Raw genomic sequence first — 27,894 nt, 5'->3', positions numbered from 1 at the left:
CTCCACCCACCAACTACCACCCCTGGGACTTTCAGGGAACCCCATGGGGTTGAATCTGTATAGAGAAAAGACTCACAGAGGCTTCTATTTTGGTGTCCTTTTTAAAACAGCTCCTTCTGCCTCCTCCCAAGAAAGGGAGGAGAGGCTGAGTAGTGTCCAGAGTGAGGGGGCTACAGCAGACCCAACACTCCTCTAAAGTCTCCAGTGGAGGACCAAGAACAGGGGTGATGGTGAAGAAGTGTCCAAGGGACAAACCAAAGCAGGAAAGGGGAGGGAGGGGAGTCCCAAGGATTTTGATTTTTTTTTTTTTTTTTTTTTTTTTTTTGCAGAGGCCAGGCTCCAGGGAAGTGGACTGAGTCTGAAATGTAGGGCCCCCAGAGCCCAGGCTTCTGGTCCAATAGTCCCTGGCCTCTACAGAGCTGGGTCTATATAAAGCACATGTAGCAGAGACACCCAGCCTCCCTGGACAGAGGCCTCTCCTGATGCCCAGCATGACCTAGCCTCCCCTGGTGATAGGAGGTCAGTGACTACATGACCTTTGTTTCTGGGACTGATAGATTCTTGGGCTGGATCCCCTAGTCCTAAGGAATGGGGATAGCATTGGCACCTTCTGCTAAGGCTCTGGGGTCCTGGAGTAGATAGGGTAAGCTCAACGCAGGGCAGAAATTTGCAGGCTGCAAGAGTGCAGGAGGTCTGACTCTCTGACTGTGCCCCTGGGAGACCAAGTCCCTGGATAGGCTGTCAGTAGGCGACTGGCTATAAGCATCCTCATCTCAGGAGCTTCCTCTCACCAGAGACAGGATCTTGGCTTCTGGACCTGACCTGCTGAAAATGAAGAGGAGGGGTCACCCTGAGTCCTGGGACCCTCTTTCTTCCCTCAGTGAGGGCCAGTGACCCAGAAAGAGATACAACTTTTCTCTTTCCCACCCTGGGGGCTTCCAGCATCTGGTCTCTGTGACAACAGCTTTTCCACAGGTCATATCTCATTTGCATAATAACCCAAGCTCAGAAACCTCAGAGTAGGGGATGGGAGATAAGACAAGAGGACATCCATCACAGAGGTGGGTGGGTGAGGTGGGGAGGGCCCCACCTACCTTGTGGTTGCAGGCAGAGCAGCAAGGCAGAGGCTTCTCAAGGTGGCTCCTGGGCTCTGGCAGAGTTCTCCAGGTCTGAAGCAATGGGTGGGGGACAAATATTGTGACCATCGGCAGGAGTCCCTGGGGCAGGGTGGGGCAGGGTGGGGCTCGGGGCCTCAAGGTACCTGGGTGCTGAATGGAAAGGAGGGGGGCCCATCTGGAAGGAGGTAGAAGGCAAGAGCCCATCCTTCACTTCCCTCCCCATCTCCCCCTGTGCCTCACTCACCCAGAGGCTGGGGCTCTCCAGTGGCTGCTGGGCCCAGCTCCATGGGGTGAATGCTGCTGGAGGAGCGGTCCCTATTTGGGCCATCTTTGGGCCTGAGCAGCAGGGCAAGAAGACAGGAGATTGGAACAGTGGTCCTGAGCAGGCGTACCAGCCCGAGTTCTGCCATGGATGAGCCTCTACCCTTCCATGTCACTCCCTTCAGTTCCCTTCCTGCTCCCTCCTGGGAGAGAGACCCCTGGGTTCCAGGCTCCAGTTCCAACTCCTGCCCTCCCAGATCCACAGGCACTTCTCTCTGGCCCTGACATTTCTCTCAAGCTCTCCCATCACCCCAGCATCCTGGCACCCCCCAGAGAGTGGCATCACTCAGGTTCCAAAGATGGGTGGACCTCCTCCCCAGTAGCAGCTGTACCTGTGCCCCTTGCCACTGGGGGCCCCTGCTGCCCTGGATGACTCCCAGCCATACTTAGCTGCCCTCGTCCCAGTGCCTCACCACTTCCCTTGCTATTTCTTGAAACAGTCTCTACTGTCCTCGAGACACTCTGCCGTAGTGATGGTGTGCGGTTGCCCCCGACCCTGCCCAGCCTCTTAAGCCCCCTTATGCTGACACAGTAGATTCTGACTACCCTGTTCCTCCCCCACACGCCTGCAATCACTGCTCATCATGTCAAAGCCCTCTTGGAACCTGGGACCCAGCTGGTGACATGCCCCTCTCTGGGATGCCCTCTGCCCAATCTCCAGCCCAAACCCTGTCCTTTCCCGCAGCTTGTCCGGAGAACCCCTAAGGCCAGGCTGTGTCAGCTGTGCCATAGGATGCCTCCCTTGCCCAACACCCCAGTGAAGGGGCAGGCGTAGAGCAGCCATGCTTAGGTATTATGTGACCCTCCTGCCGGCTCACAGAGAACTGGATAAGGGGCAGACCCTTGGCACAAGGGCAGCCAGCGATCCCTAAGCAGCGGTACGGAGTGGAAGGAGGTGCTGGGCATTTAGGGACTTGAAAGGTGTACAGAAGAGATTTAGGCAGAGGAAGTAGGAAAGGGCTAGAGTCATGAGAGGCTAGGAAAGTCTTGAAGGGCACAGTGGAGCGAGAAGTGCACGATGAACTGGTAGGTCAATGGCAGTCTAGGGTGAGGCAGCCCCCTGGCAGGAGAAAAAGAAGAGGTGGACAAGAGGGGCTGAACCACAGTCAAGGGGAGGGGTTGAAGGCCCCACGGGGATCTGTACCATCGGATCCACTGGGAGGCCACGGTAGCCTGCTCAAAGCTCCTTTCCACTGCCTCTACCCACCTCTGTGCAGCTGGGCACAGGGCTGAGGACCCCACCCCAGCCCCCCCAGGCCCAGCAGAGCTCTGCAGAGCAGGAACCACAGGAGTGGGCTCAGAGCATACCTGCTACAGGAGGGATCCCTCCTCAAGCCCCAGAGGCATTGCTGGAGACCGGATCTGGGCTGCCGGCAGCAGCACCAGGCCAGGCCAGCCCCTGGGAGTAGAGGCAGCAGGAAGCTAAGGATTACCCCCAGCAGGAAGGTCTTGTGGTCTGCGGACAATGGGGTAAGGCTGAGTCCTTAGCAGGTACACCACCCCAGTCCCTCCCCACTTGTGCCCCATGGACATACTTTCAGGCTGCATAGGACCACTGTCCACACTGCCACCAAATCCTGGCTTGTCACAGGAGGGCGGAGCCCAGCCCGGAGCACAGTGGCAGTTCTTGTTACTGTTGCAAACCTACAGGGAAGGAGAAGGAGGATCCCGTGGGATAAGGAACCTCAAGGCCACCCCCCCAATCACTTTTCTGGCCACTCACCCCATGACCATGGCAGGTTGTTAGGCATTGCTCCAGCTCCAAGAAGGTAGTGTTTTGGCAGCGCCTGTTCTGGCACACCTATGGGCAGTGTGTGCACTGGGCAGTGAGGGGAGTGATGTTTAGGCCTGGAGGTCTCAAGCATTAGAGAGGGCCTGATGTGCAGGGCTCACCATTCTAGGTCCACATGGGGTGCCTGGCTCTACCAGGCCCAAGTCCAGCAGGTCCAGCTGGACGCCGGGCAGCAAGAACACTCCCCTACAGGTCACCTCCTCCCTGCCTAGCCCAACAGAGGAGTCCACGGGCACCGTGTGTGGTGGGAGTGGGTGCTGCTCCCCTCCCAGGCACTGCAGCTTCCCGCACTGCGCATCTCTGGGGAGGAGAGTGCAGGGTGATCAAACAGCGAGAAGTATCTTTGCCCTAACCTACCCAGCTTCCTCTCCCTCCCCTCCACTCCCCACCTCTGCGCACAAGGTACGAAGCCACCCTTGCCGTCCTGGCCACAGTTCCCGTGGGCGTCTCCCGCCGAGTTCACGATCTGGAAACAGAGCTCTGGGGCTGGGCTGGAGCCTGAGGAAGCATGGGCGACACCGCGCTGGCTTCAGTCCCCCCCCCCCCCCCCCGCCCTTCTCTAGAGTAGAAAACAGCGCAGATCCCAGGATGGTGCGGGTGTTCCCGGTAGTCTCACCAGGCCCCCAGAGCTGCTGGCACTGCTCCTCGAGTGTAGGACACGCGCCATCCCAGCAGTAGCCCCGGCCGCTGGCACAGGGCGAGCCGTCCAATAGGTAAATGTCCGGGGGGCAGTAGGGGGAGGCGCCGGTGCAGAACTCTGGGAGGTCACAGTCGCCCACAGCTCGGCGGCACGGCACGCCGGCCGGCTTCAGCTATGCAGGTGACCGGGTGGAGGGAGGGTGGCCGAGGCACAGAGACAATGGACAGGGAGAGATCCACCCCGGTAGCGCGGTTCAGAAGCCGGAGGGCCAGGCGGGAGGCCGACGCCCCCGAGGCGGAGCAGAGCCCGCACTCGCCCGGGACCCCGAGCGCGCCCCTCAGCCAAGGCCGACAGGCCTGCTCGCGAGCGCCCCCTAACCTCACCCCAGCCTCCCACGCCCTCACCAGGCAGCGCGCGCAGCAGTCCCCGTGGCTGCACTGGGCCCCCGCGCGCAGCGAGCAGTTGTGCGCGAGGCAGCAGGCGTCCTGGCATTCCTGGAGCCGAAAAGGGGTTGTGGGACCAGGTGAGGACGCCGCGCCCCACACCTCGGGGAGAGGGGGAGGGGGAGGGGGCGGGCGGGGCGCCAACCTCGGGCCCGGACCCGACCTGGCTGGCGCCGCAGTCACACTCCTCGCCCTCCTCCACGAGGCCGTTCCCGCAGCGCGCCCGAGGCACTAGGAGCCTGGAGTCCGGCGCGTTGGAAAGGCACGCACCGCCCCCCTTGCGGAAGAAGGCGCGCAGCTGGCGTCGGCTGCAGGCGCTGAAGACGCGCGGGAACGGGTGCCTACGAGGGGGCAAGGGCGTCGGGCGTGCGGGGACCGCCACCTCACCCCGGCCCCCTCCCACCACTACCCGCTGTGCTCGGCCACCCAGCCCCTGGATGCGCGGACACCGCCTAAGCGACAGGCGGCCCGGATCCCCTCGAGGCAGGGCCCAAAGAGGGCAAGTGACCTGCGCAAAGTCCCGGGGCGAGCCGGCGGTGGGAGGGTGTGACGCCAGGACCAGGCTGCCCAGGAGGGCGAATCGCGACCTGGGAGCGGTGACTCCCGGGGGTGGAGAATCCTCGCTAGAATGTTCTGGAAGTAACCCGTATACTTTTGGGAATCCACTTTTTCCGAGTTTCCTCCTTCTAAGCATTATAAAGCACTCTCGAGGGGGATATGATCCTATCCTCGTCTTAGGGAAGACGAAATGGAGGGATGAGCGTTTCTCCCAAAGAAAGGCCCCCGAGGAAGGCCCCGGGGCCAGCGAGCCTCCCCCACCCCCCACCCGACCGCCGCGGCGTCCTTGGTACCCGGTGGCCGCAGCCATGACGCAGCCGCCTTGCTCAGCCGCCGCCTCCACGCAGCAGCCCTCAGGGTCGTGGCTGAGGCCAAGGCTGTGACCTATCTCGTGGGCCATGGTGGCTGCTGCGCCAATGGGGAGCTCTGAGTGGTCCTGGGAGGGAGTGGGGATGGTCACTGCGGGGCCGCGGGGCCGCTTCATCCCCCTCCTGTCCGGCTGGAGCTCACCGTGCTCACGCCTCCCGAGCTCTCGGCGCGACACATGCCCTCGATGGGCGCCAGGCCCACGGTGGCGCCCCGGAAGGCGCGGCCCCTGCAGACGGGATGCAGCGTGACCCGGCGGGCCAGGATTCTGGGCAGCCAGGCGGGGGCCCCGCGTGGGCTCGGAGGCACCCACGTGAGCAACTGCGCGGAGTCGTGTGGCCGCCGTGCCCACAGCCCCCGGCGCCACTGCAGGAAGGCCCAGAGCGTGGCGTTCGCGTCCGGGGAGACGCGGCTCTGGTCCTGCTCCGTCCACACTTCCAGGCCGGTCAGTGCCACCTGAATGTCCAGAGTCCTGAGAATCTGTGGACGGGACATGGGGGAGGACAAGACGTGCCACCGTGCCGTCCGCCTCTGTGGTAGTGCCCTCTCTTCTCTGCTCCCATCCCTGTCCTCATGCCCACGCCTCCCACATCCCGCTAGGACTTGCCAGCCCATGTCAGAGTCACCCCCATTAGGGCTCTCTTCCTGCCCACCCCAACCTGGTCCACATAGTTGGCCACCTCCAGGAGGCGCTGTTTGGTGTGGTTCAAGTTCCGGTGCTGGGTTAAGAACTGGAAAGGCAGACAGACATAAGAGGGTGTGACAGGCTGCACTAGCCCCATCCCACCGCCAACCCCCTGGGGCCGCTGGCTCACCAGTGTGTGGTCAGCCACTATGTACAACTCCAGGAACTTTGGGCTCTTGCGGACCTCCCGCCTCTCCTGGGGAGAGGCAAGGGTGACCCTCAGTGGCAGGCTGCTGGGCTTGAGTCCTGACCACTAACCCCAATTCCCAGGAAGCACAAAGCTAACTTTAAAAATTGCTAGAATGTGTTTCTTCAGCCTCCAAATAAAAATATCAGGATCAGAGGCCCTGAACTGGGACTGTGTATTCCTCTCTCTTCCAATTTGGGGGGCTATGGATACTGCATTCCCATTCCCACCCCCTATCTGTGCCCCTGACCTTGATTTGAGTGGCACGAGAAAGGCTGGCCATATCCCCTTTGTTCCTGGCATCCCTGTGGCCACAGGCCCTTTTCCAGCTAAGCAGCTGCTGGGTCTGGAACATCTTGTGAGTGATGAAGTCCTCAGAGTCTCCAGCTGACCATGGATGCACATAATAACTGGCATTGCAGCCCAGTGTAATCAGGCCTCTGGGGTGCAGAGGAGTGCAGAGGACGGTGTGAGGGGACTGTCTCTCCAGCCCCAGATCCAGCCCCCTCCCCCAGAACTTCTCACCTCATCCCAGAGCAGGTGCTGAAGACTACCCAGGAGTCAGGGAAGCCCCTCACGTGCCCATGGTAGTGGCAGTGGTCCTGGAGAGCAAGGGACCCAGCCCCAAAGCTCAGCCAGGGCTGAACTGGGAGGGGCCAGAGAGAGGGCATGGTGGGGGGGCTGGCTCCTGCCTCTCCTTAAGAACAGGAGGAGAATGGGAAAGGAATGGTAGAAAGGTCTTCAGGAAGTTCACTCCCCAGCACCTCTTACCCTGTCCTCAGAGCCCATGAAAGTATCTCACCGTGTGGTTGGGGACCAGCACCACCGGCTGCCCATCTGGATTATAGTGGGTTTCTGTGTATCCTGGGGCCAGCAGCCTGCTGGGAGGGGGTGTTGTAGGAGTCACCTAATTCTGCCCACCTAATTCTTCCAGGATGTCCTCCAGCCCTCCTCCCTGAATGCTGATTGAATTACTCAGTGAGTGAGGCACAGGGCACTGCAGAAGCACCCAAATGTATCCTAGGGAAGGGACAAGAGCCACTGTGTGTTGCCCAGGTCAGAAAAACCCTGGGCTAGAGGGAAAAAGGTGGAGGGCAAGAAGGAGCCTTGGCAATGTCGGAGCTGTGGGAAGTGGGAGTGTGGGAAGCACCCCGGAGGAGCAGGAATGGGGAGAGTTGCCGTTCCTTGTGGGGCATGTGATAGGTGGCTGGGTCTACAGGTCTAGGGAGGGGCAGGAGGGAGGATTCAGGAGACACCAATGAGGAGGAGGTGGGAGCCAGGGAAGTGCATCCCACCAAGGAGGAGGTGGGAGCCAGGGAAGTGCAGTGACCTCCACCTCCCCAAGTGGCCCTACCTTATGCTCAGCCTCGGTGGGCATCTGATCAACCCTCTCTCTTCTTTTTTCTTCCCTCCGAGATCCTTCAGGCCTTCTCTGGCCCTTAGACTCCATATATCTCCCCAACTATCCTTCAGTGATGCTCATCCCACTCTTCCAGAGAATCCCCACCTGCCCACAGCTGCTCCTGCCTGCCCACCTGCCCCATCCCCACTTTCTTCAGCCCCCACTCTAGTAATGATTCTACCTTCCTTCTCCATCTCTCCCTTCCCACCAAGGTGAATCAACCATGAGTCAATTTCTCTTCTGTAAAGAAAATCCTCGACCTCTATCTTCCCTTGATCTCTTTACTGCCAGACACTTCAGAGAGCTTTGATGCCTGCTTTTCTACCTCCTAGTCTTTCCTTCACCTTCTCCAGCTTGGCTCCCCTATCCCCACACACACTCAGTTGGAAGAGTGGATGATGTGGTCACCCCCTTTCATGTGTGGGGACATTGAACCCCAGAGGAACTATGATTAGATGTGGTGGAACTAGAGTCTGTTCCTGGTACATCTGGCTCCATGGGGGAGAAGTCAACATGTGTAGAGTGCTTGGAACAAGTCCCTTCAATGAAGCAAGCACTCAATGAATAATAGCTGTTGGTAATTCCATCTGGATAGTTTTCAGACCCCATGCTCCATCTTGGACACACACCCCACCCAGCCCTACTTTGCTTGCTCATTCACCAGCTCAGAATCTTTAGCTTTGCACCACCCTGGACACTCAACCTTAAAATGGCCTCTGTGATCTGGCCCTACAGGGACTCCCAAACTTGTTCCCTGCTGCTACCTTCCCTGCAGATGGAGACCCTCCAGGCAAGCCAGACAAATTGCTGCCTTCTGAATGTGTCTTGATTTGATAGCCACAGCACCTTTGTCCCTGCTATTCTTCAGCCCAGAGCACTTACCCATCTTTGGAATCCATCTTGGATTATCTGTTCGTTCACTCAGCACACCCTGTGAGCACCCACTGAGTGATGCTCACTCATTTCTGTCAGGAAGCTAACAAGGTGCTCCTGGGGCTGGAATGAGGGGTGTGCCCCACAGCAGCCTACTTCAGCCTTGAGGGAGCCGGTCATGTGTTGGTATGACCCTTCCTGTCACCTCTGTCTCTGCCTCTAGGGCCCCCTCCAGCCTCGCTCACATGTTTCCCTCAGTCCCTGCCCCCAGCACTGATTCCCATCCGCACCACAGGCAGAGGCTGTACTAGGCTCCCAGCCTCCTCCCTGACCTGGTACTCACTGGTTCTTCTCCAGCTCCAGAAGGAGCTCCTGCCCTTTAGCCTCCACGGCCACCAGCCCTGTGTCTAGCTTCGAGACCTGGGCAAGAAGGAGAGCAGGGCTGAGGGGCCAGATGGGATGTGGAGTTGGCAGGTGAGGGAGAGCACAGGAGGCTAGGAGCAGCAGGCTCCCCATCTGCCACGGAGGGTATGGGCAGGTGTGGGGGAGAGAACATGCAGACAAATACAGTCCCAGACTCAGGACGGTTTTGGTTCTGACGACAGCCATCTGACAGTGGCCTGCTGAGTGAACACTGCGTCCCCAAAGAGATGAGACAAGGGGTCCCAGAAAGTTTCCCTGCGTTCCTGGGCCCTTCCTCTGGCCCACCCTCCTGTTTCACAGCCAGAAAGCTTCCTCCAAGTGGGGAGGGGTTCTGAAGATGATGGCTGAGGGAGGTTGGGTCGGTGGGCTCGGTCCTTACAATATGTTGTTTCTGCATCTTACTGCTCCCACTCCCCGTAGAATTCAGACTTTACTCCCTCCTCCTACAATTCTGGCAAACTGAAAATTTCCCTGGCCTCCTGCAGACCTGCCCCACACCTGCTTCCCTGAGCCCATGAAATAAACATTAATCCCCCTTTCCAGGCCACGAGGAAAACATCTCAGCTAGACGGCCCAACCCGCCAGCCTCTCCTCCCGCTAGCCTCTCTGCCTCTCCCACCCTGTGGGAATGCCCCATCTGCCCCGCCTTGTCCACTCTGCCTGGCTGGAGGCCCAGAGTTGGAGCTGGCCCAGGAGCGTGCTGGAGAGCTGCATGTCTCCAGAACGCTGGCCCTTCCCTTCTATCCCACCATGCATCGGGCTGGGCCCCAGGCCAAGGGGCTCAGATTCTTTGGGGGGGCCTTTTCTCTGCAGGTAGGGAGCAGACAACTCCCCACCCCAGCCAAGAGACACCCCCTCACCACCACTAAGGCCCCCAAGCATGAGCTCAGGTGGCCAGAACACCACTTACTTAATTGGAGAAAGGTTTGCACCAAGCACAAACAGCAGCCCCAGATGGAAAGCCTCCTCCTACTTCAAACCCAGCCCAGGCTCCCCTCTTTCTCTCCTTCTGCAGCCCTGCTGTCCTTGCTTCCTGCCCTCTTGGTGACCCTGCTGCTCACTCTGCACCCCATCCCTAACGTGAAGTGTGGGTATTTCCTGCCTCTTGGACAGGACTCCCTGTCTCAACTCTGCTGTCCTCATCTTGGCAGGCTTCCTGGAGGCAGGCGAAAAAGCAAGGCCCTCTGGGATGTGCTTCCTCATCACAGCCCAGGCTGGCCTGGAAAGGAGGTCTACAGTCAGTGTGACCACAGCCTGTGCACCCAGCCTTCCCCTCTGCTGGTGATGTCCAGGACAACCCACTTGGAGCTGGAGCCAGCACCATGCTTGACTACTTGAATGGGGGCCCCTGAGGGTCTGGGGGATGCAGTAAGGGTTCCAGGTTAAAAACTGCTGGGCCTCTGGGGGCCTTCTAGCCTTCTCCACGGTACTCTCCTGCCTTCCTCCCTGCTGGCTTGGACAGTGGGTTGTCCTCTCTAGCCTGAATATTCAGGATGAAGATGGCTCTCTAGATTTGGGGGACATTGGTCAATGATTAGAAGTCTTTCAGACCTAAATGGGCTTCTGGGGTCCCGGTCTCAGGCTGTGTGACCTTGGGCCCTTTCTGCAACCTCTCTGAGCTTCAGTTTGCCCCTCTGTGAAATGGGCCTCCTGGTTTGTAGCACAGGTGTGTGACGCATACAGCTGGGGACATGGTTATTCCGGAAGTGCATGATGGGTGGGTGTTGGCAGGAAGCTGAGTCAGAGCATCCTGGAAAAGAGAAATCAGGGGCACCTGGGGGCACTAGGAGAGGGATCAGTGCCCCCTGTCTGGAAGTGGATTCTGCATGAGCCAGGGAGGCTGAAGTTTTCCTGGAGGGCACCATATGTCCACAGGGTAACATGTTCTGCTAAACTTTGCAAAAAGGAGATATTTTGGGGTTTTCTTAAGAGGTCCCTGAAAAGTTTCAGCCCCACAAATTCTGGCCTCACCTCTGCCTGGCAGGGTGGGGGTGGCCTGGATAATTCTGGGATGGAGGGAGCAGAGGGATGTGAGGGAAGAAGCCTGAAAATGACTTCCATGTGTGCAGGCTCATGTGATCGAGAGATCTCCCCACCCCCACCTGCCAGCCCTCCGGGAAAGGGGCCTAAAGGACCCCAGCCAAACTGCCATGCTGAAGTTTGGAGGAGGGGCCAAGGGGCTGGGAGACCCTGGGCCCCTGCAGAGGGAAGGGGAACCTGGCACTGACCGGCTCCTCCCAGGTGACCTTGCTTCGGATTTGTCCATCCAGGATCCAATGCAGGGTGACTGGCTCTCCAGGGTTGTTTCCTAGGGAAAGGACAGAGTAAAAGATGAGGAACACAGGGGAGTGGGGATGAAGGAGGGAAGAGGTTGCAAGACACCAGCCAGGTGGGACGGGTGACTCCAATATTCAAAAGTGTAGCCTGGAGAAGGGTGGCCACCTATGGGGCACCCAGTGCTCTGGAACTGAGCAGCCACCAGGGAAGTGACGGGAGAGAGGGGAGCCTGGGAAGGATAGCTTAGCTGGGGAAAGTGGGAACCCTACGGACCTGGGGGAGGCTTGGGGGTCAGAGGTCACAAAGAAGAACTCAAGGCCCCTAGTGCAGAAGGGAAGGAAGAGGAAAGGCAGCCTTGGGTATTTTTAGTCTGGATAGCAGATGCCTTTGGGGTGAGCGATCTGTGTAGAGAGGACGCTTGTGTCTTCTCGCCAAATGAGAAAAACAACAGCCAGATGTCTGAGGAGGCCCACCTTGCCCAGAGCTCCCCTTGGGGGCTTCATGCTGGAAGCAGGACTTCCAGGCACCCTAGGTCAGCAGCCCCTTCCCGGGGTTCTTCAAGGTGGAGAGAGACCTGGGGGACAGAGCCTGTGTGCTCCCAGGCCGGGTATGCTTAGGGGGGCTCTGGAGGAGTACCAGAGCCAAGCATTACTCAGAAGGCTCTGGAATGCTCCCCTGGAATGCTCCCAGTCTCCCACCCCACAGTGGGTCCAGCAGCTCTCACCACACCCGCCCTGCAGGAGGCAGGCCCCAGGCAGCCCAGAGCCTATAGGCAGCCCTCCCTGCCCTCTGACACAATCCCAAGGGAAGCAAGCCCAGCTCCCAGAACTGACAGCTCCCCAGCACCCACCCAGCCCTGACCCTAGGCTGAGATGGCTGACTTGGGAAGTGGCCCAGCTCCTGTCAGGCTACCCCAGCTCCTTTCTCTACCCTCGTCTTCTCCCCCAAACCCCATCAACAAAGACCCAGAATAGCAGCCGCCGGCTGCTCTAGGAGTCCTCTTCCTCCAGGAAGCCCTCCCTGTTTGGATGAGCAAGTTGCCACAGTGGGGGAGGGATTTGAGTAAATCTGAGAGGAGAGGGAAGTGGGGGGCGGGGAACCAGTCCAGAGAGGACTTAACTGGGTGTGGAGAACTACCTCTTGCTGGCCCTAGGCCTCCCAGGTAGGGAGGGGAGGGTGTGCCTGTGTGTAGGTGTGTGTGAGGGTTGGGGTTCTCTTCATGGCACCCCTGAGGAGGGAGAAGGAGACAGAGTTGGAGCTGTGATGATGAGGGTTAGGGAAACCAGGGGAGCCACTGTGGTGTTGGGGAAGCACAGAGCCCCTCTCCACTCCTCCCAGGGATCATGTCACTTCTCCTGACCCCAGGCTTAGGAGGAGAGAGCAGCCATCCCCAAAGGCATGAGGGCTGTCATCTCACCCTCTCCAGTGAGACCCAGAACAGAACAGGTCTCCCTACTGGGAAACCCCAGCAGTGCTCTGGAACCCAGAGCCCCCAGGGTGCCCAGCCCACCTGGGGCATTCCTGCCTCCTCCCAGCTGTCCGCCCAGTCCCTCCATAGGCACTTCCTGTACAGGACTGAGGACTCGGTCAGTCCTCCTACTCACAGGGTTGTGGAGGTTATCCCAGGGCCCCTTCTGTCTGAAGCGCCCTTCTCTATCTTTCCTTTTTTTTTTTTCTTCTTCTCTATCTTTCCAAACAAGGCAACAATATCAACAACAACAACAACAACAACACACACACACACACACACACTCACACACACACAGTCCCAAGGCCCTGGGATATGCTGAGGGCTGAGGGTGAGTGTGTGCATGAGGGTAGAGGCCACAGCTGGTCCCCTAGTCTGAGGGCAAAGCAGGGACTCCAGGGAACCAATGGGCTGGATCTTAGGGATGGAGGTACAGGAAAGCCCACACTGATGGATGGGGTCTGGGGCTGGTCAGAGCACAGAACCCTGGCAGAGGGGTTTGGGCAGCTGCTCGGAGGCGGCCCTCCCACTCCCGCCCCCCACCCCCCCATGGCTTTGCCATTGCCACTGTGGCAGCTGCGCAGTGTCAGTCTGGGCCCCAAGGCCAGCCCAGGTACAGCTGAGAGTCCCTGGGCAAGTCCTACAGAGACCCTCTCCGGCCTCCCAGTCCCCGTGGGGTGGGGGGCGATGGGGGAGTGCGGGTGGTTCGGGCCCTCCACCCCCTGACAGCGACCCCGCCTGCTCCGCGGGGCGCCTCGCACTCACCTTGAAACGCCTGGGCCCCCCGCAGCGGCAAAGGCAGCCTCAGGAACAGCAGCAGCAACAGCCACGCCCGCGACCCTCGAGCTCTCGGAGGCCCCGGCCCACAGCTGTGCGCGCCTCGGCCTCCACGCGGCCGCTCCCGGCTCCTGCTCCGCCCGGGCTGGCTCCCGGCCGACCCACACCCAGAGCCGCCCGCCCGCCGCCTCCCGACCCCCCAGCGCCGCCCCGCACGGAGCCCCGCAGCCCGGCCGCCGGACCTCGTGCGCCCTCGGGGGGCCGCCGCGGCCGTCAAGGGTGGGAGCCCCCGCTGCATCCGTGCGGCCCCTCGGGGACCCGCGCGCGCCGGCCGCCGGTACGTCTCAGCGCCCTCTCCTCGCGGGGGCGGAGCGGGGGTGGAGTGGGGCTGGGGCGGGGCCCCTCGGAGGAGCCTCTGAGGGCCACGGGGTGCGGGGGAGACCAGGGCTGGGGGCCCCCCGCGGCTGCTCGGGTCTGCGCAGGGAGCGCCCCCTTCCGCGGTCTCCGGCCAGGACCTCTGCCCCGCCTGGCCCCCAGTCCTGCTCAGGGGGGCCCGGCCAGGGCCCGGCGGGAGATGCCTCGGGCGGGGGGCGGGCACCCGCGAGGGCGAGGGGCAGGTGCCGCGGCGTCTCGGGCTCGCGTCCGCGTGGCGGTGGCCGCCTGCCCCGGTGCCCGCGTCGCGGAGGGGGGCGGGGGCGCCGCCGCGCTGCGGGCTCGGTCCCGGCAGAGGTGAGGCGGCCCAGGGGCGCGCGGGGGCGGGGGGCGGGGGTAGCCCTGGGCCCTGGCGGCGGCCGGAGCGAAGAGTTGCGCAAAGCCGCAGACTCCCAGACTGCGGGGGATACTTTCTTCTCTGGCAACATCTGTTTCTTCTTTTAAAGGTTTGTTTGTGTACTGAGTAGTTAAGTTCGGAGAGTAGCCAGGATTCTGATAGCGAGGGATGTTAACTTTTTAAAATGAAATTAATTAGTTAATTAATTAATTAATTGAGGGGGTAGGTAAGTACGAGGGGGAGGGAGAGGGAGAGAGAATCTCAAGCAGACTCCGTGCTGCCCGAGGAGCCTGGACTCAGCCTCACCACTGGACAGAGCGACCTCAGTGGAAACCAAGAGTTCCTCGCTCAACCAAATGAGCCACCCAGGCGCCCCAGGAGGGTTGTTAATTTTAGGCAAATCTACTTGTTTTTTGAGAAGAAATGCGGTGGTCAAGTTAGGAGAGTTCCTGCAGTGACGGAGACCTCTGTTAGTTTGATTCAAACATTAAAAATACCGTAAGATGTTAAGCGGTCAGCCCTGCCTTTTCTGCCCATCCTCTCAGCCCACATCCCCCAACCAACGCGAAGCCACTATCCTTAGCTTCTTGTGTAGGCTTTAGATTATTTTATGCACGCAAGACAATACAGACCTATTTTTTCTCTTAGCACTTCTCTGCATAGCAGGCTAGGTGATGGGGACTTTTCTCTGCACTTTTTTTCCTCCACTTACTACACTTTGCAGATCCTTCATATCAGTGCGTTTAGAGTGGCCTTATGGTTGTTACTGTTATCCTATTACTTTGGGCTTTAGATAGAATTTACATACAATAAAGTGCACCTGTTCTAAGTGTCCAGTTAGATGAATGTTATAAATTCATATGCCTCTGTAATCACCGCTGTAATCAAACCAAGTAAGAGTTTGTCCACACTCTGGACAGTGAGCTAATAAAACTGACACTGAGCTTTTGCAGGGAAGAAGGATAGGCGATTTATTGGTATAGCACCACCCAAGGAGAACGGGAAGCTAATGCTCTAAAGTCCCAAACTCCCCAACAGCTTGCAAGTGAAAGTGTTTAAGTGCAAAATTGGGAGACAGGGGTGTCTTGAGAAGGTGGGTGCCTTTGACTGGAGGCCCATGAGGTCAGGTGAGCAGGTGTTCTGGTGCAACTTTGTCCGGTCCTCTGGGAAGTCTTTTTCATCTCAAGCAACTTGGAATCTGAAAAGTATATTTATTCTTTATGATAGAGGTTTCATTAAGTACATCCAGTGATAATATCTTTAGGATAATGCTGATTAATTAAGCTTGGAAGCTAGTGGGTTGAATTCCTGCAGGTTCCTTGGCCTGTCTAACCCAGCTATGCCTGGAGACAATAGGACTTCTAGTGACCATTCTTTCTGCATTGGTGAAGTGGATGCTGGCTTCAATTTCCATCACCCCCAAAAAGTTCCCCTGTGTCTCTCCCCAGTCACTCTCTCCCACTCCCAGTCCCAGGAAACCACTGATGTGCTCTGTGCCTACACATGAGTTTTGCCTTTTCCAGAACTTCATATAAATGTTATCATAAAGCATGTACTCTTTTATGTCTGGCTTCCTCCTCTCTGTTTTTGAGATTCATTTACACCGTTTCGTGATCAGTAATTTGTTCTGTTGTAGTGCCAAGTATGTTCTGAGGGGAGCAGGGATTCTCTATTCTCCAGTTTGGCATTTGGGTTCTTTTCTGGTATGAGACTCTTCTACATACAGCTGCTATGAAGTTGCTGTGAAGTCTTTGTATGAATAGATGTTTTCGTTTCTCATTTCTCCTTTGTCAAGACCCAGAAGTCGAATGGGTCACATGGCAAGGACATATTTAAGTTTTAAAGAAATTCTTCTCCAGGGGCACCTGGGTGGCTCAGTGGTTGAACATCTGCCTTTGGCTCAAGTTGTGATCACAGGGTCCTGGGATCGAGTCCCACATTGGGCTCGTTGCAGGGAGCCTGCTTCTCCCTCTGCCTATGTCTCTGCCTTTCTCTGTGCGTCTCTTTGAATGAATGAATGAATGAATGAATGAACAAGTCATCTTTTAAAAAAAGAAACTATTTTCCAAAGTGAATGCACCATGTTGCATTCCCACCAGCATTGTAGGAGAGTTCTAGTTCCTCTGCATCCTCACCAGCACTTAGTGTTGTCAGCCTTTGTGATCTTAGTTATTCTAGTGGGTGTGCATCCCCACTGTTTTTCTATAGTTGAATGCTTCTACTTGTTCGTATAGTCCCCTCTTGGACATATAAATGGTTTCCAGCCCTTCCGCTACTTGCAAATCATGCGGTGATGGATAATTTTATACACAAACTCATCTGTGAGATAATTTCCTACAAATGGGTTTCCTGGGTCAAAAGATATGTATTTTTATGATTTAAGAGGATACACTTAAATTGCACTGCAATTTGTGCAAATTATAGTTGCGCCAGCAACATCTAGAGTGCTTCTTTGCCCACAACCTTACCAACACAGTTCTCAAACCATGTTATGCTTCTCTGAAGGTGAAAGTGCAGTCTTATGTTTGCATTTCTCCTAGCAGTGAGCTTGGATAACTGTTCAAACATTTAAGAGCCATTTGTATTTCCTGTTACCTGAATTGCCCGTTCACAGCCACAACTCATATTTCTATTGAGCTGTTGATCTTTCTTGTAACAACTTGAAGGAACTTTTTTATAAGGGAAATTCCTCTTTTGTCTGGAGTGTGAGCTGCAAATATTTTTCACAGTTTGTGAAATGCATTCAGCCTGTTGTGTGTGGCTTTAGGTTCAGTTGTTTTCATTGCTAATTAGCACCCAATTGTGTGAATATAACATTTTTTTCATTGATTCTACTGTTGCTGGACATTAGGGTGGTTCCTAGTTTTGAGATGTTAACAAAAAATGCTGCTGTGGCAGTGTTCACAATAGCCAAACTGTGGAAAGAGCCCAGATATCCATCGACAAATGAATGAATAAAGAAGATGTGGTGTTTATATACAATGGAATATTCCTCAGCCATAAAAAAATGAAAGAGAAAGAAAGAAAGAAAGAAAGAAAGAAAGAAAGAAAGAAAGAGAAAGAAAGAAAGAAAGAAAGAAAGAAGAAAGAAAGAAAGAAAGAAGAAAGAAAGAAAGAAAGAAAGAAAGAAAGAAAGAAAGAAAGGAAGGAGAAATCTTACCATTTGCAACAACCTGGATGGAACTAGAGGATATTATACTAAACAAAATAAGTCAATCAGAGAAAGACAATTATCATATGATCTCACTCATGTAGAATTTAAGAAACGAAACAGAGGAGCATAGAGGAAGGGAGGAGAAAATAAAACAAGATGAAATCAGAGAGGGAGACACACCATAAGAGACTCTTAAGCATAGAAAACAAACTGAGGGTTGCTGGAGGGGTGGGGGATAGAGTAACTGGGTGATGGGCATTAAGGAGGGCACATGATAGAATGAGCACTGTATATTATACACAACTGATGAGTCACTGAACTCTACCTCTGAAACTAATAAAACACTATATGTTAATTAATTGAAATTAAATTAAATTAAATTTTTAAAAAACAAAATACAGAGCATTGCCACACAAAAAAAGTGCTGCTATAGACATTTATGTGCATGTGGCCTCACCTTCCTGCCTTTGCCTGTCTTGCTCCCTTTACTGATTCCCCCTTGGAGCACAGCCTGACATCGCTTGCACATGAAACTTCATGCTGGGGAACCAGACCTAATATAGACATAGACAGCTTTGGTCATGCTGGGGCTCCCATGTGGGCAAGGCTGGAGAGACATCAACTCCTCCCTTTGTGGATGATGAAATGGGTTCACCACAGGTGCTGCTAGCAGCAGAGGCCACCCTCCCAGCACAGAATTCCCTGATCCAAGGGCTACATGAGCAGGGGTTGGGGGTGGGTGGGCAGAGAACAAGGCATTTTGTCACACCCTGGATCCATTTTGTGATCTTTTAGGGAGGATTTGGGGAAGAATCAGGGTGGACGAGACATCTAGGCTTCCATCTTGACCCAGGAGAACAAGAGATTCCAAAAAAAAAAAAAAAAAAAGGATCGTGAGGAAGGGGAAATGATGGAGACATAGTCCTCACCATGGTAAAGGGGTCCTGAAGAGGAAGAAGAGAGAGGCAGCTAAGAAAGCCCCAGAGATTAGGAAAGCAGGACAACACCAAATGTTCAGCCTGGAAGGACCTGGTGAAGACTTGGAGGTGGCTTGAGCCTTAAATAAGCTGGGGGTCAGGAAAGCAGAGCAGGCTCCCAGAGCAGCCAGACTCTGAACACCAGTGGGAGGCTACAGTGTGGGAGGCAGGGCCCAGTCCTCTGGGGGAGAAAATAGCAAACTGGTGAACTCCTCTTCCTACTGTAGATCTAGGCTTTGGTGCCTCTTTGTCAAGGGGGTCCTTTCTGACCCAACGCCTGGTCACTCTTCCCTGCATATACTTCTCCCTGCCCATTTCCTTGTCTCTCTTCCCCAGACCCTGAGCTCCATGGGGTCTGGGGCTGTCTTTGTTAACTGCCTGGCACAGGATTGGGCACCCAGACAGTGCTAATAAAAGAAGATGAACATGTAGCCTAAGAGCCATGTGGGAATTGGAGCCATCCTTGCAAAGTGGACGCCTCCCCAATCCAGATGAGCTATGCCCAAATATATCTGAGGAATTTTCTGCAGAAATCTCAGAGCAACTATTTATTTGGCGGTTGCAGAAGAGAGGGTGGGGCCACTGAACCAAAGTTAAGGAAGATGGATCCTACAAGTAGCCACTGTGGGAAAGACGATTTCTCGAGTGGCTTGCTAGAGTCATTCTCCAGAGGAACGTTGGAGAGTGTCCCGGGAAGAAGGCAAGCCAATGAGAGTTAAACCTTTGAAGTGCTCTCGTAATGGGTGACGTTCACCATGTGTAAACAGGACTCCTTCTGAAGAGTGACCCACAACAGGGTGACTATAAACGTTTTCCTACAAGTCTCACAGTGAACGCAGCCCTTAATTCTTCTGTGTAAAATACCCTGGGGTGGAATGTCAGGGTCATAGGGCAAGAGTATTTTAGCTCTAATAGATTACGTCAGACAGTTTTCCAAACTCATCATGCATTCTATATGATTCTATTTTTTTTTAAGATTTTATTTATTTATTCATTAGAGACACAAAGAGAGACAGGCAGAGACAGGCAGAGGGAGAAGCAGGCTCCATGCAGGGAGCCCGACGTGGGACTCGATCTCGGGACTCCAGGATCACTGGGCCGAAGGCAGGCGACAAACCACTGAGCCACCCAGGCTGCCCTATATGATTCTATTTATATAAAATTCAAGGGGCGCTTGGGTGGTTCATTCAGTTAAGTGTCTGTCTTCAGCTCAGGTCATGATCCTGGAGTTCCAGGGTCAAGCCCCACATTCTGTTGGGCTCCCTGCTCAGTGGGGAGTCTGCTTCTCCCTCCACCCCTCACTCTGATCGTGGTTTCTCTCTCTCAAATAAATAAATAAATAAATAAAATCTATAAAATAAAATAATAAATAAATAAAATAAAATTCAAAAAGAGGCCAATCAAATCTATGGTATTAGATATTAAGAGAGTAGTTAACTCAGGGAGGGGCTTGCAACTGGCAGGGTGCTCAAGGGAGACTCTGGGGTGCTGGTGATGGTTTGTTTCTTGATCTGGGTGCTGGTTTCATTTTTTAGAAAGTCATTGAGTTGTATACTTACAATGTATGCAGTTTTCTGTATGCATGCCACATTGAATTAAAAGTCTATTTAAAAAAGTCTTGAGGGGACAGCCCTAGTGGCGCAGCGGTTTAGAGCCGCCTGCAGCCCGGGGTGTGATCCTGGAGACCCAGGATCGAGTCCCAGGTTGGGCTCCCTGCATGGAGTCTGCTTCTCCCTCTGTGTCTCCACGTCTCTCTCTCTCACTCTCTCTGAATAAATAAATAAATAATCTTTAAAAAAATCATTTAAAAAAGTCTTGAGGTATGCCTGGGTAGCTCAGCAGTTAAGCACCTCCCTTCGGCTCAGGGCGTGATCCTGGGGTCCCGGGATCGAGTTCCGCATCAGGCTCCCTGCGTGGGACCTGCTTCTCCCTCTGCCTGTGTCTCTGTCTCTCTCTGTGTATCTCTCATGAATAAATAAAATATTTTTAAAATAAAAATAAAAATAAAAAAAATAAAAAAGTCTTGAGGTGCTGGATGTCTTGGTGGCTCAGTGGTTGAGCATCTGCCTTTGGCTCCAGGGGTGATCCTGGGGTCCTGGGATCGAGTCTCTCATGGAGGTCCCCCACAGGGAGCCTGCTTCTCTCTCTGCCTATGTCTCTGCCTCTGTATGTGTGTGTGTCTCATGAATAAATAAAATCTTTTAAAAAAAGTCTTGAGGGCCTTGTACCTCTGGGGGTGGACACAACTAACCTCTCTGAGAACCTTCCAATCCCAGGTGGACCTATGCCTCCGTGGAGATGCACAGATGCAATCCTCCCCTCACCATCTCTTCCCTGGACAGCCTAAAAACATCTGGCTGCATTTGGCTTGCTCTCTCTCTGTCCCACCTCTGGATTTAGTGCACACTTTCTACCCCCTCACTCTACAACAAATGCAGAAAATCAGTGCTTACTAAGACCTCACGTACTGCATGCCAAGCAGGGTGTTGGTCATGTGGACAGAAGAGGTGAGCCACACCTAGAGCCTCAAGGAGCAGGAAGGGGCACAAATCTCTTGAGTGCAAGATAGTTTGCGGCACATGTCATGTCGTTTGCACTTGCTGGCCAGTTCCGGCAGGCAGTCTGCCAGAAGGAGCTGCATTCACATTTAGATCTGTGTTCACGGCAGGCGGCAGTTTGTGTTGCGAGAAGGAGACTCACTCCAGTCATGCCACAGAATGGCTGTTTATTGGAAGGACATGCCAGACAGGCTCCCAGGAAGAGTCTGGCAATCAGGCACTATGAGAAATGGGACCTGGGACCAGGAAGCTGCTCACTGGCTGTGATTACATGGAGCATACCTGGCCTCCCAATCTGTGAGCCTCTCTGACAACTCCCCGGTACTCTCCCAAATTCCAGGCAGGCTTTTTGCTCCTCCCATCATTTGCCACCAGGCTGGGATGGGAGTAACCAGACCACCCAAGAACTAGCTCCTCTCAGGCACTGACTTCACAGGAGCAAGCTATTCCTTCTTTGTGACCCTCATTCCGCTTAACAGCCTCTGGCACACAAGCCCCCGAGGGAGAGGGAGGGGGCACACTTGATCACTGATGAGACCACCAAACCATCCTGATTTCCTCAGCCTTAATGTGTGAGAGGGACCACCTCCTCTGGGAAACCCAAGAACAGAATGACCAGAGACATGTCCTGGCTTTCAGTAGATGGGCACTAAAAATGTAGCCTGCTGGCAGCAACCTCACCAATGTCAGAAGTCTCAGGGTTGAGGCCATGGTTGGGAGTCCTTTGTAAATAGAATAAAAACTACATTTCCGAGAATCCTTTACAGCTTTGGGGTGGCCACGTGACTCAATTCTAGCTAATGGGGAGTGACTGGAAATGACTGGTGAGTTGTGGATTGTGTCCACAATGGGAATCAGTGTGCCTTCAACTTACATGGTTTCCACTTCTTGCTGGATGAAATGTGAACACAGTGGGGGGCCAACCGTGAACCTCACAATCAAAGGTAACATTTCAGGGGTGGAGAAACATCAAATAGAAGGATCTCAAATTCTGACACCTTAAACTACTATAGCATACCCAAATTAGTATGGGAGAGAAAAATAAAATTCCCTCATGTTGAAGTTACTGTATTTGGTCTCTTCTTAGAGCAGCCTAACTTCTACTCTAGCTAATACAGAGTGCTTTGACCAGCCTGTGAGGATGTAGGAAGCTCCTCTCCTTTTCTAATCCATCTAAGAAGTCCAGGGTGGACTTGGAGGAAGAAGATGTGAGGGGAAGTCCACTGGAAGATAAAGAGAGGAATCAGAAAAGGAAAAGAGAAATAGACAACATGGCCAGTTCATTTCTCCTCAGAGTCCCCCAGGGTCAGCACTCTCCTGGGTAAATTAGGATTCACTTCCACTTCTCACCGCCCATTTTTCTTGGCAAGGGGTTTGGAGCCAGGTCATAGAAAGTCAGATGATGTAGAGTTGCTTTCACAGAGGCAGTCGGGACTCAATGCTGCCTTGTTCACGAGGCCCAAGTCATCGGAGATTCTGGTGACCTCCTCCTCCTGAGGTTAGACAGCACCACAGGTCAGTTCAGGGGCAGAGCATGGGACAAGGTCCCACATGTGACTGTATCAGGACTAATGAGCTTCCCACAGAGAAAATCCTGGTGACAGGATGACTCCGAGAGTGGTCATTGTCTGACCTCTAACTCTGGAGGGCAGTCTCCCAGACCCCAAACCTTGGGTAGGGGTCCCAATAGGATTAGTGAGCATGTGCCTGGCTGGTAATGAGGCTATGAGCCCTGACCCACCAAATGGATGATCTGCAGAAGGGGACACATCACAGGGAAGGGAAAACAGACTTTCACCCCTGCCCAGGTGGTGGGCAGACTCTGGAGTGGGGAAGAGAGAACCTGAAACACAGGTGGGTTTTCTGTTCCAAGATGTGTCTTGGGAGCGGCTACATTCGGAATGTCTGCCCCAGTTACCCAGCCAACAGGTCCCATAGAGAACCCAACAGTCACCCTGGCCTGCAGGATACCTAAAGAAGTGCCCCTGAGACAAGCATGGGACTGATATGTACCCCATTCAGAATGTGGCTTCCCTATCTTTTCAGGGGCCCCTCTTTCTCTATATTCTCTATCCAATCTCCAGCTAGTCCCAGGGGCCATTCTATATATGAGAGCAGTCTCTAGGCGCCAGCCCCACACCGTGGGTTAGCCAGGCATTGTGTCTGCCTGCATCTACATGGTGGATGAATACCTGCATGGTTTCCTTCTGAGAAGTCATCTCCACCAAATTCTCACCCATGTTCAGTTTACGAAAATGCCTCCTGCAACAAGAGAGGACTCAGAGGGTCTCTCCCCTCCCTCTGCCTACCCCTGTCCCTTCCCGTGACCCCAAGTACTTAGCCCCAGACTGCTCACTGAATAGAGCAGTGAGGGCATTGGAGGAAGTGAGGTACCCTCTCTTTCTTCCTTCCTTCCCAGCTCTTTCTTTATACAGACAGGGTCCAGATAAAGAAAGAAGAAAACTATAGCAAGATGTATTTAAAGATGATTCTAGAAGCAATCCCAAATTTGGAGCAGTGGGAGGAAAAGGGATGGGCTAGGAAATACAGAACCCGTCCATCTGGTAGGAGTGACAGGAGGGGATATTGAGGGGAAGGTGGGGAAGATGAGGTGACTCCATCCACCCCCAGCTCTGAATTTACCTCCAGGTGTAGAAGGCCCCCAGGCCCAACAACAGGAAGAGGAGGCCCACCAGCAGCCCCAGAAACCAGACTAGCTTCTGGAACAGACTCAGGCGATACAAGGCTGAAACACAGAGGTGAGGCTCAGGAGGCAGCTAGGGCTCCAGGGGCCTCCAGTGCTCCCTTCCCTGGTGACTCCCCCAAGATGAAAACTATCTTAGTTTAGAAGCTTCCTCATGGGGCAGCCCAGGGGGCTCAGAGGTTTAGCGCCGCCTTCAGCCCAGGGCCTGATCCTGGAGTCCCAGGATCCAGTCCCACGTCAGGCTCCCTGCATGGAGCCTGCTTCTTTTTTTTTTTTTTTTTTTTTTAAAGATTTTATCTATTTATTCATAGAGACACACAGAGAGAGAGAGAGGCAGAGACATAGGCAGAGGGAGAAGCAGGCCCCACGCAGAGAGCCTGACGTGGAACTCCATCCCAGGTCTCCAGGATCATGCCCTGGGCTGCAGGCGGCGCTAAACTGCTGCACCACAGGGGCTGCCCATGGAGCCTGCTTCTCCCTCTGCCTGTGTCTCTGTCTCTGTCTCTCTCTCTCTCTCTGTGTGTGTGTCTCAAATAAATAAATAAATAAATATGAAAGAAAGCTGTAAAAAAAAAAAGAAGCTTCCTCATGCAAAGGAGTTTCACGCAACAGGTCTAGACTAGTCAGACAAACTGATTATAGCAGAAGGGATTCAGAGATCTCAGAAGGAAGCCTCTGGACTCGAGAGCTGGGCCTTTCTACATAGGGACCTGGGAGATGGACCCCCTCCCCGCCACCTACCTCTGGTTCCGAAATAGGTAGAAGCGGATGCAGATCCCAGGGCATTGGAGGCAGAACACACATATTCCCCCTGGTCACTGGGCCTCAGCTCCTCCATGTCCACCCTCAGGGCATTGGCAGTGGCTGTGACATGGATGTGTGGCTCTGCAGGAGCACCCCAGGGCTGGCTAGAGGCCACCAGCCTACTGCCGAGGTGGAGGCTCAGGCTGGCTAGGGGCTCACTGTCCACACGGCAGTCCAGGATGCCCTGGATGCCACTGTCAGGCTCCACAAAGACCGTCATGGTGGGCGTCTTGGGAGGGTCTGTGGGAACACAGGGGGTAGGATGCTTACAGAAAACCACCACAAATTCCTCCCTTCCCTGTACCCATGCAGACGACTTTGCCACTTGTTGCATTAAGAGGTATTATCTATTCCCCACTCCTTGATCTGTGACTTGTTTTGACCACTAGAAAGCAGAAGTGACATTATGTGGCTTCAGAGCTAGACCTCAAGGGGCCTCACAGCTTCTGCCCTCTTACAAATATAGTCATGTGGGAAACCCAGGCCAGCCTGCTGGACCCATGCGGACCTAGCCAGCAGCCAGCCCCCACGGCCAGCCACAAGGATGAAACCATCCTCGACCATCTAGCTTCAGCTCAGCCCTTGGGCAACTGCAGCCACATCAGGTGAGGCCAGCCAAAGACCTGCCCAGTGCAGCCCAGCCTGAATTTCTGACCCAGAGAATTGTAAGCAAATAAAACAGCTGCTGTTTTAAGGTATTTTAGGGACATCTGGTGGCTCAGCCAGTTAAGAATATGCCTTCGGCTCAGGTCATGATCCCAGGGTCCTGGGATCGAGTCCTGCATTGGTCTCCCTGCTCAGTGAGGAGCCTGCTTCTCCCTCTCCCTCTGTCCCACTCCTGCTAATGCTCTCTCTCGCTATGTCTCATTCTCTCTCTCTCAAATAAATAAATAAATAAATAAATAAATAAATAAATAAATAAAATCTTAAAAAAAAATAAGCTCTCTATTTTGGAGTGGCTTGCTATTGCAGCCACCACTGGCTGATACAGCATGGGGCATTGACGAGGCACGGAGTAGGGCCCCAGGCACTCTGCGTGTAGCATCCTCTATACTCCTGTCTGACATTTTACCCATGAGGAAAGCAAGGCAGGTATGCACAAGGTCACACAGTCAGCCAGCGAGAGCCTTCCAAGCCCGTACTCCACACCTGCAAAGTCTTTGCTCTTTGCAGAGAGAAGAGGAGGAGGATCTGAGGTGGGCAGGTGAGGTGTGGATAGACTGAGGCAGGGTGTGGGGTGTCATACTCACATAGCACACGGAGCAGGACGGGAGCAGAGACACTGGCCCCACTGGGGAGCTCAGCCTGGCAGTGGTACAGCCCAGCTTGGGCACGAGCCACGTGGGCGAAGGCAAGGGTGGCCACAGGCTCCACGTCTAGCCGCTGGCCATTCCAGAACCAAGTGAAGGTGGAGTTGCCCGTGGGCGCAGGGCCACCAGGGAGCTGGCAGCTCAGATTCAGTGGTGCACCCTCAGGCATGTCCAGCCCCGGCTCGGCCACCACACGCACACCTGTGGGCCGGGGCCAGGAGGCGGTCAGGGATCTGCAGGCTCTCGGAGCTGAAGTCCCTGGGTGGGATCTGGGCATCTGAGAGGTCTCTGTGCATTATGGGAAGGTCTGTTCTGATTTGGGGCCCCCGGAGGTGAGACTGTCTCTCCCATAAGACTGCGATCTCTTGCACTAGGGACCTCTGAGACAAGGTTGTGTATCTCTTAACAAGACAGGCTTTCTGATGGACAAGCCTGGGTTGGGTCCTGCTTTCAAATGGAATGCCCCCAAAGGTGGGACTCCACCGCATCCCTCACCCTGAGCTCCCTAAAGGTAGGGCTGTGTCTCTCTTCCCACCCCACACTTCCCCAGGGCAGGTCTGCCTTCACTCCAGATGGGTTCTGTGAGGGCAGGGTGCTGTCTCCCCTGCATCTGGGGGTACCCTTGGCACTGCTACAGCTCTACCCTTGTAGGGGGTTCCCCAAGGACAAGGGTTTCTTCCCTTCAGGCTGGCCAACCGCTTCCAGAGAGCTGTTCCTCTTCCGTCAGATGGGGCAAGGCTCCATCTACCCATTCTTGTAGGAGCTCCACCACTCATATAAACACATGGCATGGCCAGAGCCCCACTGAGCCTGAGTCCCTACTCCCCCCTTTACCCACTCACCTTCTGCCTGCAGCTGACCCGTGGTGCTGACTGAGCCCAGGAAGTTGTGGGCTGTGCACACGTAGGTGTCCTTGTCACCTGAGGATGCATCTGGCACCTGCAGCCGCAGGGCATTGCGGGCCACCTGGACGTAGCCTGTCCCCGATGCCAAGCCGTGGACCTCATGGCTGGTGGCCAACACTTTGCCATTGAGGGACAGGGCCAGCTCAGCAGGTGGCTCGCTGTCCACAGTACACTGTAATACGGCCATGGGGCTGAGCCTCGAGTCCCGAAAGGACGACAGGATCACACCCTGAGGGGCATCTGGGGGCATGACAGGACACAGTTAGGGCCCTTGTTTGGCAACCCTGTGCCATCTACAGCCTACCTGCCTGGCAATGGTGAGGCTGAAGCCTCTGGACAGACGGTCACTTCCTAGAAGTGACACCTTGTGGGCAGATTCCCCCAGGCAGGGTTCACAGGGCCCTAGGGTCTCTCCTCTCCTCACCTATGTCCTTCTTTTCCCAGGTGCCCATTCTGAGGTCCACTACAGTCCTGTGTCCACCCCCATGAAGGCCCAGAGGTGACCTCCTCCAGCTCTCATCCTCAGCACCCCCAGCCAAGGACCCCTACTCACAGTGGACTTGCAGGGCTATGGGCCGGGAGCTGCGAGTGCCCTGAGCATCCTGGACCTGGCAGGAGTAGGCACCTGCGTGAGCCCGTGTGGCTGCCGGGAACGAGAGAGAGGCGGCTGGCCCCTCCTGCAGCCAGCGGCTGTTGTGGTACCAGGTGTAGAGACAGGGCGGGCGGGCAACAGGGTCTTCACAGGTCACCGTGATGGGGGTTCCCTCGGGCACAGCGGCTGATGGAGCCAGGGTCACCTGCACACCTGCACCAGGGAGATCAGGATCACCGAGGCCCAGCTGGACGCCACAGCTGGTCCTTCCCCTCCTAGGCGTGGCCTGGGCCCTGTCTCACCCTCTAGCTGCAGATCCAGGGATGTATTGGCCTGGCCCAGTGGACTGTGGGCAGAGCAGCTGTAGAGACCCTCGTCACGGGGCCCAGGCTCCCACAACTCCAGGCGCAGGGTGTTGGGGACAGAAGCCGTGGTCGAGGAGGCCAGGAGGCGGCCAGCATGGCTGAGGGCCAGCTGAGCAGGTGGGCGGCTGTCCACAGTGCACAGTACCTGGGCCAGCCGTCCACCACGGCTCTCTAGGAGGTAGGTGAGGCGCAGGCTGCGGGGTGCATCTACAGGGACCCAAAGAAAAGTTCAAAGACCGCAGTCAGGAGGCCAGTTGGCAGGATTCAAAGCGGGAGGGCCCTGACTCCCCATCCCAAGGGCCCCCAACTGCCCAAAGGAGGGCTCTGCTCCTCTGCCCAGAGAGAACCTTTCCCTTCTGACCCCCAACTCAGTGCTCCCTGTCCTGAGCTTCATCACATGGATGGGGGCTGAGTTCCTGGGTTGGA

At 55.2% G+C, this 27,894-nt stretch overlaps 2 protein-coding genes across 7 annotated transcripts in view; both read right to left on the bottom strand.

The window, feature by feature from the left end:
• Positions 1–60: 60 nt before the first annotated feature.
• ADAM33 (ADAM metallopeptidase domain 33) lies at positions 61–20,724 on the bottom strand. The gene is made up of 23 exons (XM_038572980.1): positions 20,695–20,724; positions 13,319–14,111; positions 11,037–11,116; positions 8,729–8,805; positions 6,913–6,991; positions 6,636–6,712; positions 6,361–6,550; positions 6,054–6,119; positions 5,898–5,969; positions 5,552–5,718; positions 5,383–5,467; positions 5,166–5,308; positions 4,478–4,655; positions 4,276–4,365; positions 3,848–4,043; positions 3,621–3,729; positions 3,333–3,531; positions 3,163–3,240; positions 2,975–3,083; positions 2,748–2,895; positions 1,363–1,454; positions 1,095–1,169; positions 61–825 (listed from the first exon to the last, which is right to left on the bottom strand). Exons 1-22 carry the CDS (start codon positions 20,722–20,724, stop codon positions 1,132–1,134), a joined length of 3,096 nt encoding a protein of 1,031 aa, XP_038428908.1. The 3' UTR covers positions 61–825; positions 1,095–1,131.
• The window catches only part of SIGLEC1 (sialic acid binding Ig like lectin 1), a 30,985-nt gene continuing 18,135 nt past the window's right edge, over positions 15,045–27,894 (bottom strand). For 3 of the 6 annotated variants that reach the window (XM_038571727.1, XM_038571731.1, XM_038571728.1), the window contains 8 exons: positions 27,406–27,675; positions 27,065–27,316; positions 26,449–26,751; positions 25,547–25,807; positions 24,234–24,536; positions 23,432–23,534; positions 22,981–23,050; positions 20,936–22,281 (listed from right to left, as the gene is read on the bottom strand). In XM_038571727.1, the coding sequence (XP_038427655.1) occupies positions 22,174–22,281; positions 22,981–23,050; positions 23,432–23,534; positions 24,234–24,536; positions 25,547–25,807; positions 26,449–26,751; positions 27,065–27,316; positions 27,406–27,675 (1,670 nt within the window). In that variant the 3' untranslated portion in view covers positions 20,936–22,173. Of the gene's footprint in view, positions 15,298–20,935; positions 22,282–22,980; positions 23,051–23,431; positions 23,535–24,233; positions 24,537–25,546; positions 25,808–26,448; positions 26,752–27,064; positions 27,317–27,405; positions 27,676–27,894 lie in introns of those variants that run through there. The other 3 variants (XR_005377652.1, XM_038571729.1, XM_038571730.1) reach the window with 3 other exon arrangements.

This window comes from Canis lupus, chromosome 24 (genome assembly GCF_011100685.1).
Source record: "Canis lupus familiaris isolate Mischka breed German Shepherd chromosome 24, alternate assembly UU_Cfam_GSD_1.0, whole genome shotgun sequence".
NCBI lineage: Eukaryota > Metazoa > Chordata > Mammalia > Carnivora > Canidae > Canis > Canis lupus.
This window is presented reverse-complemented; position numbering and strand designations above follow the sequence as displayed.

Bases quoted from the DNA above. Each gene is read 5' to 3' on its own strand.
- ADAM33 (XM_038572980.1), bottom strand. From the start codon at position 20,724: ATGACCAACACCCTGCTTGGCATGCAGTAC. The intron at 5,970-6,053 runs GTGAGCCAGCGG...CTGCCTTTCCAG, and splicing joins TAGTGGCTGACCACACACTG to TTCTTAACCCAGCACCGGAA. The intron at 3,730-3,847 runs GTGAGACTACCG...ATGCTTCCTCAG, and splicing joins CCAGCAGCTCTGGGGGCCTG to GCTCCAGCCCAGCCCCAGAG.